This window comes from Poecilia formosa, unplaced genomic scaffold (genome assembly GCF_000485575.1).
Source record: "Poecilia formosa unplaced genomic scaffold, Poecilia_formosa-5.1.2 Scaffold135, whole genome shotgun sequence".
Lineage (NCBI taxonomy): Eukaryota > Metazoa > Chordata > Actinopteri > Cyprinodontiformes > Poeciliidae > Poecilia > Poecilia formosa.
The window spans coordinates 389,266-407,377 of record NW_006800074.1 but is presented as its reverse complement, the minus strand read 5'-3'; the positions used below and the strand labels follow the sequence as shown (position 1 = coordinate 407,377).

Sequence of the window (18,112 nt, the reverse complement as noted above, 5' to 3'; positions counted from 1 at the left end):
GTGGGACAAAAACCATTTTCCCTTAAGTCTATCAAAACCCATCCCCCCCAGCTGATCCCCTCGCTCCATGACCCAGAGCTGGTGTTGTGCTTAGCAGATTGGGTGTTAAATCCTTGTCAAGCCCTGTAATGTCCCATAACTCATTATTTAAATAAAGTGACAGCATACAAGTGCATTTTCAATCGAGGCAGAGGAGAGGTGAATGTGAAGAAAGGTTATGTAATTAATATGGATGCTGCACAGATTGCTGAGTGAAAGTGGTAGGAGAGATGGAGAAAGTGAAACAGGAGGAGAAGGACAACTGGAGAGAGCAGGGATTTTCCCTAAGTTACCGTCAGGAGTCCTGAGCTCATTTTGATTCAACAATGTCCTGTCATGTTTTCAGTGCCCACCTGACTAGTCTGACATAAAGTCTTAAAGGGATAGCTCAGACTATGGTGAGGTTCTGTGAAAAGGTTATAAGCAGTTTGTATCACATGTGCAGTGTTTAACTTTCTCACAAGAAATCTACAATCTATCAATAACCCAAATTGTTGTTTACAGCTTCCAGACCATCAAACCTAAAAAAACAAATGGTGTCTTGCACAAAATACAGATTAAATCAACGTTTGTACTTAAAATTGGATAATATAATAACATTAACACACCAATATTGAACTGACTCATCAACTCCACTTCAAAGGATGGATAACAGAGATAAAATTGAATATGGTTTACTATTAACTTGCTGTTTTTGAATTTAAATTACGTAATTCTGAACTGGCAATTTTTAGTTATATATTGTTCTTGCTTTGGTTATCAATGTTGTTAGCAATGGAAAGATGGCTATTACCTCTTATTTCTCATACCTGAAATTATATCTGATCTATCTGCTTTTAGCTGTAGAGATAGTATTTTTTAGATGGACATTTCTTCTCTGATGGTACAGTAGCTCTGATTTTCCTCTCTGAGCTTTTGTTTACAAAGATAAAAGAATACACTTGTTGCACTTTCGGTGCTTGCTTTAAATTTAGATTCTTCAGTCACATTTCTCTTGATGCCTTGTCTGTTGGTAACAGATGGAAAATAGTCATTTGATTACAGAAATAATCCTTTTTCACTTTGGCTACTTCTGAAACAAACACCTGTTGAAACCATAAGTTTATTTTCATCTGATTAAAGCTGCAGCAACAAATAGTCACGTTCAGACTTATCTAAGCAAATGTCTGAGATCAGAGTTGTTTTTAAACAGTAGAAGTCCTGAGGAGTACAGTGTTAGAAATGTACTTCGTATGATGTTACGGTGGGTTAGATATGAGCTACTTATGATATTTTAACACAAGCTCACTTAAAAACTTTTGAACTTTCCCTTTAAATTCTTATCATTATCTCAGCCAAGGCACCACAGCTCAGATTGTATAAATACCCATTGATCCAATGATACATCAGATTCACAGATCTTTAATTAACATGTCAAGTTGTGGGACAAGAGGACAACCTTTGCATTTTTATTAAGGAGTACATCAATTATAGCTTGACTTCTCTTTTCTGTTTTTTTTTTTTAATTTTTTATCAAAGAATTAGTAATTTGTGTGCAAACTCCAATAGTTTCTCACTTTCATTTGGTGAACTTGGGACTTTGTGATTTGAATAATTAATCTACCCTCCTTTTTCTTTCTTCCATTATGTTTTCTCCTTGTTTCCCACTTACACTAAATGCAAATCAACACAAATAATCATCTCAATCAAACAAATCTATACCGCACACTGTCTTTAACATGAAAAAAAAAATACATAAACACAAACATCTAACATAAAAAGCTGGAAATGCTTGTGTGGCAATGCCCCACAAAATAGGCCGCATCATAGAGGGCAGCCCGGCGGACCGCTGCGGGAAGCTGAAGGTCGGGGACCGGATTCTGGCCGTTAACGGTTGCTCCATCACGAACAAGTCGCACTCGGACATTGTCAACCTGATCAAGGAGGCTGGCAACACCGTCTCACTCAGGATCATTCCGGGCGATGGTAAGGTTCTCATCTTTCGACATCACACGGATGTTTCATAATGCATCACGATGTGACTTATTCATGGTTGTAGTGGGAGGCAAAGGGCACCGATGCTTTTCAGAGACATGAGAACTTTTTTTTTTTTTTTTTTTATCAGGGTGTGGAGCCTTGTGTAAGAAGCAAAATCACTATGTAGGAGTAAAGCAAAGTAAATTCTCCCTTTTCTCTGCTTTTTGTCCATTTAGTTTCTGGATTGAACACCAACACTTTTTCTTCTGGTGCTAAATTTCACCAACTTTTACTACTGAATGTAATACAATATCTCAGCACAAGCAGTCAACTTCCCAAAGCTGCGTGTTTCCTGCAGGTGTTTTAACGGCTGTTAAACGTAACAACATTTTGTCAATGTACAACTACAAACTGTTCTTTGAAAAACAGTTTAAATACAGTCAGACTGGATGCAGGGCCAGTGTGAGAACTATTATTCTGTAGTCTGGTTTCATATTCTCAACTGGATTTTGGTCTGGATTTTGACTAGGCCATTGAATCACAGGAATACACTTTTATCTATATTATCCTATGTGAGAAGTTGATATCTATAACTAGTTTAGAGCTTCTCTATTGGTTTCCTGGCTCCTTCTCTGACTAATGCTCTTTCTTTTTTAGTTTACAATCTAACTCTACTTTAATCATTATCCCTGAATTATCTGAAGTTTTTCTTGGTCAACTTCAGACCAAGAACAACTACACTACAGGATGTTGTGCACTACAGGATGCACTACAACATCCTGTAGAGCACAAACATTATGTTGTTTGTGCACTATTGTTTATAACAAATCTATGTAAAACAGCTGATCATAAACTTAGTGCACATTAAAGCTAAAGACGACTTGTACTGGATTGTATGCAGGTGTATAAGGGAGAGAGGGCCTGAATACATAATCATCTCACATTTTTCTTTTTTTTTTCTTTTCCTTTCACTTCAAAACTATATATGAAATGAAATGAAATGAAATTTTATTCGAACATGATACAAATACAAATATAAAAATAAAATAGTGCCCAGTAACAAGAAGTGCATAAAAAAGAAGAGAAAATACAGATTTTTTGTTTCAGTTAACATCTGTATTTTCACATTGTATTGGTTTATCAGACAAAAATCCAACATAATGCACTGAAGTTTGGGTTTTCATCATGACATAATATGGAAAAGGTTAGTGAGGTTTGAATAGTTTTGCAAATCACTGTATGTCATGTCACTGTATGAAACAGGCTGATAGTTTAGAGCTATACTCCTTCCAACTGAAAGTATTATTAGACTGTAGCCTTTTTAAAATGTTGCATCTTAAGCTGGTCATAATAACACAAAACAATGAGAGGGAGCCTTTGGTTACATTTGTGTTGTTTTCTGATCCATGCAAAAGGGTCCAGTGTTGTCAGTGAGCAAAATAGCAGATGACATCATCACACACAGTTAGCATCAGATCAATGCAGCTGCCTAAGGGTGATTTAAGAAACTCTTTTGAACATTTGGTTCAGCACAGTGCGTTTTTGAGACATCGCTCCGGGCTGAGGCATTTAATAAAAACACTCACTTCTTTTTCCCCCTATTTTCAGAATCTTCCAATGCTTCTCTGCTGACTAATGCAGAGAAAATAGCTACCATCACCACCACACACACACCTCAGACCACAGAGTCAAGGTAGGTGCTGATACATTTTTAATTTTCAAATTTCATAGGTAATAATAATAAAGCTTAATGTGGCATAAAATACTGTACATTGCCACATGTGAAATCTTTTTGTTTTCTTTCTGAAAGGAATCATTCAAAGTCAAAAGGTGCTCCTCCACCACCTCCTTCACAAACTCAAATGCAGGTAAGTGACAGTATTTTCAATGCAGTTAACTGATTATATTGTGATTGCCATGTATATGTTAAGACGTACATGAAGTCGTGGTGTACGTCTGCCTAAAACTATAACAAATGTGTTGAATCATTTAAGTGTTCTGGGAAAAACATTCAAAATTAGTTATAGTGTGTCTAAGCCCAAATAACCTATTTTTGGTTATACACTGTTTAATTTGGTTCGTAAGGGTGCTGTTTTTATATTGGTTTTGTATAAATTTGTTTAGTTTTGCGATATTTTGCCAATCTAACACTCAAATAATGTTTATCTTTCTTGTGGTGAGGAAATTTGTGAATTGTCACCTCTCTAAACAAATACAAATTGATTTATGACAACAACAGTGAGTCTCTTGAAAAGAGCATAACTTTTGTGTTGTCCATCTGTAATTTAAAAAAGGGACTGGGTAAAAGAAGACAGAAATATTCTTAGACCTTTTCAACCACAGTTTATTTTACTAATCAGTAGGGGGCAGTAACACACCGAGAGATGGACGTGGAAGGGATAAGTTGAAGGCTAAGAATGCAAATTAAACCACGGGTTGAGTTGAACTTTTCATTTCATTTCCTTTTTAGCAGCATTATATAAAAAGGCATAATGTGCATATAAAGGCTTGGCAGTGAGCTGTAGGGGAAACTGACATGATTTATTTATTATTTAGCAGCAACATAAATTAAACTACTTTTTTTTTTTTACATTTGTTTGGATTCACAAAAAAAACATAGATTGTAGTTTTTATATTTAACAGGTGTTAAAATGCCTGATAAGTGAGAGCAGTTATTCCATTGTTTTTGCACACCGGTACAACTGATGTCAGAGAAAACATTAAATATGTGTGACTTTGTTACTGCATTGCACAGTGATGGCATTTCAAAGTCAGCTCAGTCATTATTTTGGTTCCTTTATTAACGAACTGAAAGAGTTTTGCTTTTATCAAAGAAAAGATGGAAAGGAATATAGTGATATCGTTAAATATACCCACATTGGTATGAACTTTTCTCTAACATTTTGTTGACTAGTCTAATTATGTTCTCACACAGAAATCTTGTGTTTGAAGCAAACTTTGGATGAGTGTGGAAACTTTGGGGTGCAGCCCTTGTGCTGCCCTTGCTTGGTGATCTGTACCCTGCTCATATGTACTTCTGCATTAATTATTCATGCATTCCACTGTATTGTACTGCCATTGCCATTTTGAGTTTTTTTTTTTTTTTTTTTTGTGGAACACGACTTGATTAGTTCTGAAGTTTGGACTTGTCCCTCGCTGTCCTCAGCACAATGAATAAGTCACTGTTTCCTAGTGTTTCTTGTGTGTAGATATGTACTTTTTCTTACACCACAGGATGCCGAGTACTATTCTGTGGACCTTGAGAGGGACAGCAAAGGATTTGGCTTCAGCCTAAGGGGAGGCCGGGAGTACAACATGGACCTTTACGTGCTGAGACTAGCCGAGGATGGGGCTGCTGTCAGAAACGGCAAGATGAGGGTATGAAACTTACAAGTTCCCTCTGATTCTCTGCTAAGAACATTTTGCCAGGCCAAATTTCCTCTTTTTGCATTATTTATGAGGCCACTTTATCACTTAGCTGTCTCAGTTACTTACCTTCTCTGTTGTAGGTGGGAGATGAGATTCTGGAGATTAACGGTGAGAGCACAAAGAACATGAAGCATTCACGAGCCATTGAACTGATCAAGAACGGAGGTCGGAGGGCGCGGCTTGTCCTGAAGAGAGGCGATGGATCTGTACCTGAATATGGTAGGTTAACATGCAGCAGATGCTTTTCTCCTCCTCCAGTAAAGAAGTCTGATATTTTTTTTCATGTAGTAAACTCAGTGGAATAGAATATGTATTTCCTTGAACAGATACATCTTTATTGTATATTTAACAATATTTCAGGATAATAAATGCATATTTTGTTGTATCGGCCCCATGTAGAAAACTTGAAAAATCCAGCTTTTTAGGAATATTTTTCCATTTCTTTTTGCAGTCTTTAGAGATCTGGCCTGAATTTTTATGCACTCTTCTCTTCAGCTTCAGTTTTTGGTTGAGGACTTGCATAGATGACCATGAAAGAAGGTGGATTTTGTCTCTGTCAAGCCTTTTATGTGTTGATTTGGTATGTTTTCTAGATCATTACTTTAAAAAAACAACAAAACAAAACAAAAATCAATGTTGATCTGAGACTACTGAAATTTCATGTTAAAATCAAGATCATCTTGTATCTCTAGTTTATTTTGCCATGCACTCATTGAGACACACCTGAACTGTGTGTCTAGATTAACCTTCTAATCCATATTTCTTTAGAATTCTCATTTTTCTTATTGTTGAATAAATGTATTCAAGAAAGGATTGAGATTTCAGAAAGATTAATACAAATTGTCACTACCTTTTTACCTTTAAGTTAAAGCCAATAAGTGAGGAGATCTGTATTGATAAAAGAATGACTAAAACATATATAGTGGGATTTATACAGGAAGCTGGAGAGTAAAGATGCTCCATAGGTTCAACAATGCCTTTGCTCTTCGTAGCTCTGTTCTCTACTGTTGTATTATTTCTCATAGCAATCCAGAAGTTTATGTTGTTGGGGATAATTTTAAAAAATTGAAATGAAGAATATTTTTGTCTTTCACACCAAAGCCCGTCTTCTCTCAACGGATGTACTGTAAAACAGCTTGTCTGTTCTATTTGTCTTCTTCTCTCGCCTCCTCCTCCTTCCTTCTCTCTGATCGTCTCTTGTTGCTGGGCTCTTCCTCCTCTCTCCAGCGATGATGGCTCCTCATCTCGCTGTTGGTACATTGAGGAATGACAAGATGGGAGAGCCCTGTTTCTACCTAATGGGCCAAAATCAGACAACGGTTTGTAGTGAAAAAAAAAAAACAAACAAAAAAAAAACGACAACTCTGTCCCAGTTCACTTTCCCTGTCATCTCCCCTCGCCTCACTTTGAGTTTTTATACAGCCTTCCAGCTCATCCTGACCTGCATCCTACTTTGTTTGTGTTTGTGTGCGGATGTGTTTACACTGTAGACATACTTTATGTCTCATCACGCTTGAATTAAACTGTACTTATGTGGCTTCTGTCAGTCCATATAAACAGTACCCTCCTGCCACTTAAAGAAAACCTTTTTTTTTTTTTTTTCATGGAACTAACTTAATGCCACCACTCATCACATGCTGCTGCCATAGCAACCTGTGTTATTTGGCAGACATTCAGCCAAATGCACATTTTAAATTTGGTTTTGGTTTGTTTTGGTGTGCCTTTGTCATACTGTTTGGAATGACCTCCTAGGTGCCTGCTGTGTCATTGATAACCGCTGCCCTTCACTTGCTGATGTGTTGCTCCTGCTTTTGCTGATGTAACCCATTTAAACATGTAAACTCAAGTCCCAGAGAAGATTTGTGTTTTTTTTTTAATTATTATTATTATTCTTGCAAAGATTTAAATTTGAATCTAACATATAAATTTAGAAAAGGCTGCTTGTTTATTTGGAAAACATGCAGCATATTAAAAGAACGCATCTTTGCATGATATTCATAGCTGCATTGATATGTGTTGTGCCAGTGCAAGAAATCACATAATGCAACAGAAAAGTCATTTGTGCAAGATGCAGTAAATGTAACTCAAATCTATTTGCATTCATCAAATCCGTCTCCCTTTTTTCCTTTCCTGCAGACGGCAGCAGTGACGGGCACCCTCCCACACCCAGGGCACAAAACACTCCGGAAGTGAGAACGTTGCCACCAAAAAGCCGGTACCACACCTCATTGGAGTCCAGTTATCCACCAGACCTTCACAAACCATCACGCCTGGAGGAGGCTGCACGTGGCCGAGGTATGGACAAAAACAGGGACTGGGCTGGCTCGGATCTGATGGACTTCCACGGCCGGCAGTTTAATCCCCATCATCATCACACCTGGAATAACAGTCACAGTCAAAGTACCCTCCGACAGCAGTCTCCCGACAACAACAACGACAGCAGCGCTGGCAACAAGAAGAGCCGAGGCCACAAAGTCAAGAAGTCTGAATCGGAGAGTGGTATCTCCAAGCTCCTGAAAACTCTGAGGAAGGACAACTCGGGAAAGAAGGCTGCTGCTGCCGAAAAACTGCGGGGTCGAGAGCCCTCGAGCAGCAGTTCTACCTTGGACAGAAAGTTTCAGTTGCACCGTCGTGGCTCCCTCGATCGCTCACCAACCAGGAAGCGCAACTCGTCTCCAGATCGTCGGCGGGCAAAATCCATGGACCGCAGGGCAGAGCGTGCGCACCGGGACCACACACCTGAGAAGGAGTACGATGATGGAGGGTTCCTCTCGGTCACCCCTGAGCGGAAACTATTTGAACGGAAGCTCCTCAAGGAGTCCCAGGTAGCTGGACGAGTGAGCGAGTCGTCCACCCCAGAGCGCGTCAACAACAGAGGGGATTCTCTCCCCAGAGGCCGTGCGTATGAGAAAGCTACCAAGAACGGCAATCTTCTGAGAGACTCTTCCTCGGAGAGGAAGGAGGAGAGGCACCGGATGAACGGGACAATGGAGAGGCGATACAGATCGGAGCGGGACTCTTCCCCTGACAGCAACTATAGCCGGGGTGAGCTGAACTATGCAGCAGCGCCCAGACTGAAGGACTACTACAGCATGATGAAGAACAACGCTGCACACAACAATGCTACCTACAACAAGACAGGACCCATCAATAACGCCGGAGGCCGCAGCTCAAACCAGATCCCTGAGCCCAAGAGAAGGCTGTACAAAGAAAATTCTAAAGACCTCAGTATCTAGAGGGAGGAAGAGTACCCTCGCTGCTCTCTCCTCTGTCCGTGCAAACTACGTAACATACACTGGAATTGGACTTGTAACAATACTAACTCTTATTCTTTATTTGGTTGAATTGTTTATGAATTGATTTGATTGACTAAACTACTTGTGGTCCCATCTAGAGATTTATAAAAACAGCAGGAGTACAATCCCTCTATCAGTTTATACTGGTTGTGTTGTCATTGTTCTTGTTATTTTGAGCATAACAGAGGTTGTTGTACTGTAGTAAAGGTATTGTATGTGCCTGCATATGAAATCAGTAATATTGCTTTTTGTAGGCATTGTTGACTTTAAATATTTGTTCCCTTCAGAGGTCTGAATAATGCTTCCATTTGTGGTAAATCCTAAGTCCTGAGCTTGTTTTTGAAATGATTTTAGGTGTCCTTTTTGCTCCTGAGTTACTGACACTATAGCTACTGATGGTTCACAAGAACTGTGGGAGTAAAGCAAAGCTCTACATTTAAATTGGATGGCGAAACTAGAGCGTTAAATTATAAATAATAATAATATATGAAATTTCTAATTTTGCTCTATTTATTTTGAATTTCACTCACATCTTGAGTGAGCTTAATTAAATCTTTAAGGGCTGAGGTAGAAGTGTAAGCATGCTGTACTTCAACTTGTGTTGCATCATTGTTTGACAGCCCATATTAATATTTTCAGTGACTCTGAGGCCCTTTCTACACTAACACAGATGTTTTCTGCTGTGCTTCCACCTTCTATCCACAGACTTTCCGATTAAAAAAATACATATAAAAAAGCACTCTGAAGCGAAGATTGGTAAAAAAAAACTTCCTCTTCACTGGATGTCCGAAGATTATATAGGAAACAATGACCTAGAGAAACACTTTTCTTAGACCTGATGCACATTTCTTTGCTAGAAACCACGGCATCAATAGAGCCAATTAAATTTTTCTTTTCTTCAAAAGAAGGCTGAAGTTAAAGAAGATATTTACTAATTTTTACAGCTTTTCCTTTTCAAATGTGTTCAACCTTATATCTCACAGTAGATCTATTTATTCCAATCAATTTTTAATATATCTAGAGAGGTTTAGTTTGGAGTTGAGTTTTTGGTAAAAGAAAGTGAAGAATATACACTGCTCAAAAAAATAAAGGGAACACTCAAATAACACATCCTAGATCTGAATGAATGAAATATTCTCATTGAATACTTTGTTCTGTACAAAGTTGAATGTGCTGACAACAAAATCACACAAAAATCATCAATGGAAATCAAATTTATTAACCAATGGAGGCCTGGATTTGGAGCCACACACAAAATTAAAGTGAAATGTTCCCTTTATTTGTTTGAGCAGTATATATAAAATAAAAGTCAATGTGTGCTATAAATGTGTTTACTGGATATGTGGTGATTAACCAAAATTGTGACTTAAAATCTGACTTTGTAATTGCCTGCTCTTCCTTTCTGTGCTGCAAACTGTAACAGTGGAGTAATTATTCCCACATTGCTCTTGATTTGTCCAAACTCTCCTCTCATTCAGCTTCAAATATAAGCTGAAGAAGATCTGAGGGCAAAGGACAAACTCAGTGAAAGGAAATATGACGCCAGTTGTTTTAAAAGAATCTTTACCCCTAGCACCACTTTAACCAGGATTAAAATTATTTTTAAATGGTCATTAATGCTAGTATTATCACCACCTGCTGGCGAAGCACAGTTATTGCAACATTTAAAAGTTGTACTACTGAATACAGATAGGCTTTTTTTTAACAAAGGACGAAAGCATTGAAAATATCTAGAGTAGTATAGCTGGGGCCTGAGACTTTTTGTTTAAACCAAATAACTAGTTTTGCCCTTCTCTAAACTGAAGCAGCCTCTTTCAACTACATCCAAATCTGTTCATGACAGAGTGAGTTTCCCAAATTTCTAAAAAAAATCCTGTGTAGTAATTTAGAAAAGTCTGCATTTTTGCCATACTGCCAGCTGAAGCTGCCACAAAGTACGTTTGTTCAGATATGCCAAAAAAAAAATAAAAAATTTATTATCCCTGTGCAAGATGCATGTGTAAGTTAAAATGTAGTGTAACAACCTTGTTAGGCCTAAAGAAACACTGTAATCCTCAACACTTATTTCTAGCCCAGTTCTCATATTTATCACACCCATTGTCCATCCTCTGGGCCCTGACACATTGAGCTGATGAGGTTTGTTGGCACGGTAACGTACAGTGAGTCCTGCTGGACGAGACAACCACTTCTGCCACTCTGAGCCACACTGTCACGCCACTGAAGTCTGACTGCTGCTTTTTCATGTTTTCGATTTTATGTGATTATTCTCCGTTTTATGTTTTGTTTGAAAACTAGAACTATATATTGGATGAACCACAACAAATGCATTGTTTCATCACCGGTGTCACCATGGTACTGTATTCAATAAAAATACAAAACCAAACAAAAAATGAGAGAGAGAGAGAGAGTCACAGTTAGGAGGTTGGTCATCACCTGTAAAGAGATTTTCTCTCCCAATGTAACTACTAGGAACTTGTCAAGGAATAAAATGTTGCCTTTTTCTTGCACAAAACAGAAATTTATGAAGAACCTCTGCAGTGAGGAATGTGATATTGTGTTTATATCTCTGAAATGGACCTGACAATTTATGGTAAATATGTTGATTTACTCTGGGTCGGGTATATAAAGACATTTTAGAAATGAAAGACTGTATTTGGTCAATCAACAGCTGTTAAATGGTTTGAATCTCTCTATGGTTAGCCTGCCTTTGTATTATAAAGCACTTGTATGCAGTCCGTGTTCTTCAAGCATTATTTCTTGCAGTGTGCTCCAGACATAATGCTGTCTCTGTGTTGATAAAAGCAGTACATGTATATGGGCCAATCTTTTTTTATATAACTATGCATATATAAATACTACATTGTCCATAGCTTTATTTGACCCATGAAGCTATACATAACATTAGTCAAAGTAAAAGTAGATGTGGACTTATCCAGCTTCTTTTCCTTCAGATGGATTACAATGTATATGTAGCTATCAAAAGAAGTCTGTGGATGCTATTTTTATTATCAAATAAAGTTTTGCATACAAATTCAAAAGGAATTCAGTTCTCTACATAGCTGCTTGCTATACATAAGCGTTTTTATTTTCTTTGTCTCTTTCTGTAAAAAAAAAAAAAAAAAAAGCACACTAAATTTCAACATGAAATGTGCCATCCATTTGTCTTATTGGAAGAACTAACCCACTGAGAAGAAATTACTTCGACATTGAAAACCCTTTTCTTCTATTTCTGTAGTTTTTTTTTGGGGGGGGGGTTTGCTGCTGAAAGCATCACATTTACTTTCAAATGGATGTATCATACCCAACACTTATCATATATAGAATCCAACTGTTAGAGATTTTTTTTTGTTAAAGAGAAACTTTATGCAGTTCCCACATTTGAATTGTGTAAAATGATAAGCAATGATTCATTCTCACAATAACTCTTTGGATCTGAAGGTTCTGTTTTACTTTAAGTCCTCTCGTTGAAAATTCATGCAGGGAATAAAAAGAATATTAATCTATGAATAAATAATTTATGCATGTGTAATCCCAGAGCAATGAGCTCATATTTTAGTAATGATTTCATTTTTATTCTTGTTGTCTAAAACTATCTGTTAAATTATGATCCATTCTTTACTCTTCTTTAGTTTTCTGGTGTATCATTTTAGTTATAATATCAGTATATTCTTCTGTGCACCATTTGTATTTCTCCATATGCATAACCTTTGTTTGAAGGTCTCTTTTGGTAATATAAATAAGTATTAATCCTTAATCGTTATTAACCTTTTATGTCTAAGGCAGCGTTCGTAATCAGATAAACCATGTTGTGTCATGTCCATTTATATTTATATGTATCCTTGTTAAGATTAATATCTTAATCCCTTTATTCTGCTAGGATCTAAATCCAAGGTGACCTGAGACTGAAATTAGATTATATTAGCTTTGGAGGCACCACATAAAGAATATTTTAAATGTTATTTAAAAATGTAATATAATATATTTATGAGGTAGACATCACCAAAGCAGGCTAAAAGTAGAGTAAGTAGAAATTGACTCCAGACATAAATGCATTTTGAATAGGTCATTGACATTTATTTATTTGAATAAATATACTACAGTCATATGAACTTTTCCACCCAAGTTATAATTAAAACATAAACAGGATGAGTCATTTGCAAAGTGCGATTTATTTTACGTTGCCTTGATTACATGCCTCTACATTCAAAAATAAGCCAGTATCATATAGGATCCAACTGATAGAGAATAACATTTTTTCCCCTTTATTCTGAGGAAATAAATACTCGTAGACTGGTAAGTTGGATATTCTGTACATACAGGAACAACTCTGTTATGGGCTGACCTTTCCTGCAACTGTCTTTAGGTTGAACCAAGTCGTTTGTACAAATAAAAAAGAGGAAGTTATTTCTGTAGACGTTAGCCTTCAGTCGTTTCCCTGGGGGAGCGGAAGTCTTCTTCTTGGATAGTGGATTATGAAGCCTGTGCCTGTTGCTCCATTTATGCAGGAGACACGGAGCTGGAGGACACAGAGGAGGCCTCGGTTTTGGAGGCAGTGGTGGATGCTCCCTCCTCCTCTTCGAAGGGATTCTTTCCGCAGCACAAGGTGGTGATCATGCAGTGGCGGAACTGCTTGTTCAAGCAGATGTAGATCATTGGGTTGTAAATGGAGGCTGTCTTGGCAAAGAAAGCTGGGATGGTCATAAAGAGAGGTCCAAACTCAGAACCCTGATGTGTGAAGATGTACCAGGCCACACTGGCGTACGGTGTCCAGCAAATCAGGAAGCCGATGACCATGATAATGACCATGCGGGTGACTTCCCTCTCAGCTCTCTGGGTGGTCTCGGACTCCTGCTGGGCGGCAGCAGCCTCCTTGACGGCACAGAGCAGACGGCCGTAGCAGAAGAACACAATGACAAGAGGAATGCAGAAGTGGCAGATGAACATGTAGATAACAAAGGACTCATTGTTGAAACCCTCCGCACGGGTATAGTAGTCGATTCCGCATGAGCACTGCATGCCCTCTGGGATGTAACGAGACCAGCCGACAAGAGGGGGGGCAGCACAGGCATTGGCCATGATCCAGGTGAAGACCAGACCCATAATAGCATGATTCTCACCGAAGCGGAAGTTGCTGATGGGCTTGCAGACAACCAGCCACCTTTCAACAGCCAGAACAACCAGTGACCAGAGACCGATTTCACCACCCAGGGTAGCAAAGTATCCTTCCACATTGCAGCCAAGGCGCCCGAGGACAAAGTAGCCATGCATAGAGGTGTAGATCGTTGTGGTGAATCCTCCAAACACCATGAAAAGGTCAGCCACAGCAAGGTTGAGCAGGATGTAGTTTAGAGGGGTTCGCAGCTTCTTGTGTTCGATGGTGACATAGAGGGTGAGGAAGTTGATGGGGAAGCCGACGAGAATGAGGAAAAACATGTAGGCACCCAGACAGGCGTAGGCTGCTGGGCTGACAAGGTAGTACTGAGGATATTCATAGGGACTCCGGACAATACCAGTGGTATTAACCATAGGGACATAAAAATAGGGTCCCTCTGTGCCGTTCATGGTTGCGGCTTGTGGTTGCTCTCAGCCCCTTGGTGGTGTTTCTTCTGGCTGTTGGAGATTACGATGGAGACGGACCTTGCTACAAATGGATCTGGTGGCCTCAGCTGGGCTTTTAAAAGCCCCATCGTGGATTATCAGTTTCCAAATCTGTCAGCACAAATTGATTTAGGCCACAGTTAATATCTAATCCAGCCGTCACTGCAAACATAATTGACCACTCATCAAGATATTAAGATTACAGCTGCTCATGCCTGTCTTGGAGCTGTTCAATAGATACCTACTACAAACCTTGATTGCAAACCAGCTATATTGTCCACAGAAATAAACGGTAAACAACCAGTTTGAGTTGACATGATGATTTAAATTGTCACTTCAGATATCCTGTCCCTAGAAGGTAAATTATACATCCTAAGCACCAACTGGACGATTTCCTAAAAATCTTTAATGTGTTTGGTAAAAATAATTTGTGGATTTTTTCAAAAATATATGTAAAAAAAAAAAATCATTATTATTATGCAGGGCAATGTTCCTTAATGCATTGAAGTACTCATATGCATGACTAGCCGATAAAGGAGTTAAACATGAAAATACGTAGTTTTCAAATGGGAGTCTTTTAGTGAAAAAACAGTCCTCCTCTCTGAACAGTGTCTGGGAGGCTGTGATTGCTGCTGCACAATAAGTTGGTCATCAACAGATCAGTAAACTCATAGACTCCATGAATGGAAGAAAAGAACCATGGCTACATTAGTCACTGATTTTTTAAAGTCTGTTATGTTTATCGGAAAGGTTTAAGTTGTGTGTTCATAATTCTCTCTTAAACAGATACAAATAATAAAAGTAAGATGCGAAAAAGTGTATTTTTTTATTTAGTTGTGTTGTAATAATTCTGAACTATAATTGTTGCCCAATAATTGTGTACTTAAATACTCCTAAGGAAGTCAGAGCCCCACTTACACTTTCTTAAACAATCGTGTTTGACATTTTTTAAACATTTTGGATAAGCTGAGGGCATTGTAGTTGGTGATTAACAAAAATTTGGAGGTTGTTGTGCCTGACTTCAGGCCTGTCTTCAGCGTCAGGAAACACCCTTAATCAATAGAGACTATAAAAAAAACACACAGTGAGATACACACTCATACCTAAGAACATTTTAGAACCCAAGCATGTACAGGGACAACATGCAAAAAAAAAAAAAAAGGTCCTGGGTGAGATTTGAACCCAGGACCTTCTTGCTGCAAGCAGGCAGTGCTACTAACTGCACCAATGTTGTCCTATATCATATTATTATAGTATAATAATAACAACATAACAATACATCATATACATCATATAATGGGAGATATTTCAGCTCCTTCTGTTGTGACCGTTTAAAAACATCAAGCATCATCTTTAGATAATAGTTATATTTTGTTTTCTGTACCATTTAAAACATATGTTCATGTTGTTATTGAACTCAGCTAAACCAAACGGACTGTTATCAGAGGTTCCCTGTATTCCACTGAATGTAGAGCAGAGGCCAGAGTGTTGCTGAGTGCTGGAGCATCTTAGCTGTTGGTAAAGAGCTCAGCACTTTCCTAATGGGTGTTGTATTAAAGAGATTTGGAGCTTATGACTGTATTCCTTTCACAAGCCTGTAATGGATTTAATAGTGCAAAGGGTCACTCTCGCTTTGTAGGATGCAAGCTTCTCAAGACGATATACCGTCTTTGCCTTGTTCTTCTTTATGTGTTAGTTTTTCCAGAAGCAAAACAAAACATTTGTTCAATGTCTCTAAAAAGATATTTTGACTGTAAAATGTAATTCTTGGATTACACACTGGGTTAACCATTTTCTTTTTTATTTTGAAAATGCTTGTTTATGTTTATCAATTGTCAAGAAACATGAATATCCTTTGCTCATTGGTAATGTAAAGAAAATTTACTTAGAACTGTACTGAGATGTTGAATACCAACAGGTAATATATTAAAACAGTGTAATGAGCATTTGATACTTGATATGTCAGCTATGACTGTCATTGTAGAAAAAAAGCAAACAAACTCTGTTTTACACTCAGATGCAATGGTTGCCATATTAAATATGCCAGACTGAATAGTCTCTCTCCCTAAAGTCATTCCAATTGCTTTTGCAAATGCAAAGAATTGCAGAAAACCACCTGTTAATATGTTTTTCTTCTTGGTTTGTTTAACGCGTGTTTCCTTTCTTTATGGGAAAGTTAAAAGGTTATAAAAACTGCTTGTGAACTTGTTTTTATAAAAGGATAAACCGTAAACAAAGCATTTATCTTTTTCGTTTTGCTGTTTTGCCCTTAAGATTGAGCATTGTTTAATGTCTCTGCTGATTTTTAAAAATAAAACACCAAAAGCACCAAAACAAGAGACCAAATGAAAAATGTGCTCTGTGGTGAATATTAAGTGAAACTGATAGTCTCCAAATAATTTTTTTATTATCAGGTTCTATAAAAAACATTATTTGCTTGACTATAGCAAGTCAACTCATGTCTTCATAACTCAATTCAAATTAATTCATGATGCACTTCTAAAACAATTGACTTTGACCAAAGTGCTCTGTAAGAAATTTGGAGAAGAAAACTGTTGTTGAATATTATGCACAGTCAAAACAACACGGACATACGACGTAAGATCAGGTAAATATTAATCAATCTGATTTCTCTTTCACGAATACAAATATTTCACTAAGTATGTTACAAGTTCACACACTAAAGTCACCCACAAACAACTTGTTTTCACAATTAAAATCCTGTTTTTTGTTTAACATTACTGCCAAAATGTAAATTCAAAATATGTAACAATGTGAGCAAACATCTCCACTTTCATCAGTCATGTAAATGGTCTTTGGTCTGGAATTTGTTGGAATTTGTTGGTCCAGATGCAAGTTGGACATCTTAAGTGTCAGTAGTCTATTCAAACTGTGAAAGTGGCTGGAAGATTCTCAGGTGTAACTTTTCTCAGGACTGAACAGTCAGATCCCAAGGTAGACTTGCTGACTTGAATATTTCCCTCTTGAGAACCTTTTGTTCCACTGCAGAATAACAAACTATTAATCATTTTTAATGATTAAATGCTATAATGCTGTTTTCATCAAAGGGAAATAAAGTTGGAGTTGAGGATTACTGATATCCTAATATGAACTTTAACAATCATTTTATAGTGTGATAGAAATTAGTAAGGAAAATAAAACAAATGTTAATATTAATGTTAGTGGGAGCTGCAGTTGGCATCTGTGATTTTTTTTTACAGCCACAAAGCCACGAAGATTAACGTAGACGTTATGCAGAGAAAGAGGTGCTCTACTGCCCCCCTCTGGACGTTAAAGTAATTGCAAGGATTTGGAATTCATTACCAAACATTGCGGTTTTATGTTAAAAAGTGATTCCACTCTCAACCTAATTGTGCCAGTGTTGATGACAGGAAACAAGTCTTTTTAATTTGTGGAGGAATCTCGACAGATTTTCTGTTTTTACAAAATTGTTTTAATTTAGCAACAGCAGAGGGGTTTGCAGCGTGAACAGCTTGATTAAGGTCATGCACTGCCTCTCAATTAGATGTTAATCTGGACTTTGACAAGGACAAAACTTAATTTGCTTTTTTTTGTGTCACAAAAGTGTCCAGGTCTCACACCTTCCAAAATTCTTCTTTAGCCAGTCCACAGGATATTTTCAAAGCTTTCAGGGATCATTGAGATGTTTTCTGACAAATGTTAGGACTGGCTTTTGTGGGCTATTTGGTTTTCACCTTGGAACTCTGTAGTAGACGCCATAGTTTATATTTTATGACCTGGATGTCTTTTAGAGTAGTTTTGATAGAACATCT

At 37.7% G+C, this 18,112-nt stretch overlaps 2 protein-coding genes across 21 annotated transcripts in view; one reads left to right on the top strand and one right to left on the bottom strand.

Moving 5' to 3' along the window:
• Nucleotides 1–9,444, top strand: part of LOC103145049 (membrane-associated guanylate kinase, WW and PDZ domain-containing protein 1-like) — a 98,582-nt gene extending 89,138 nt beyond the window's left edge. For 15 of the 20 annotated variants that reach the window (XM_016676518.1, XM_007562297.2, XM_007562296.2 and 12 more), the window contains 6 exons: nucleotides 1,801–2,004; nucleotides 3,604–3,688; nucleotides 3,806–3,863; nucleotides 5,230–5,373; nucleotides 5,505–5,643; nucleotides 7,561–9,444. In XM_016676518.1, the coding sequence (XP_016532004.1) occupies nucleotides 1,801–2,004; nucleotides 3,604–3,688; nucleotides 3,806–3,863; nucleotides 5,230–5,373; nucleotides 5,505–5,643; nucleotides 7,561–8,660 (1,730 nt within the window). In that variant the 3' untranslated portion in view covers nucleotides 8,661–9,444. Of the gene's footprint in view, nucleotides 1–1,800; nucleotides 2,005–3,603; nucleotides 3,689–3,805; nucleotides 3,864–5,229; nucleotides 5,374–5,504; nucleotides 5,644–6,651; nucleotides 6,744–7,560 lie in introns of all 20 variants that reach the window. The other 5 variants (XM_016676530.1, XM_016676529.1, XM_016676531.1 and 2 more) reach the window with 1 other exon arrangement.
• A 3,425-nt stretch (nucleotides 9,445–12,869) lies between these two features.
• Nucleotides 12,870–14,378, bottom strand: LOC103145048 (rhodopsin). The gene has a single exon (XM_007562291.2). The coding sequence runs from the start codon at nucleotides 14,280–14,282 to the stop codon at nucleotides 13,218–13,220; it is 1,065 nt and encodes a 354-aa protein (XP_007562353.1). The 5' UTR covers nucleotides 14,283–14,378; the 3' UTR covers nucleotides 12,870–13,217.
• Nucleotides 14,379–18,112: the final 3,734 nt, after the last annotated feature.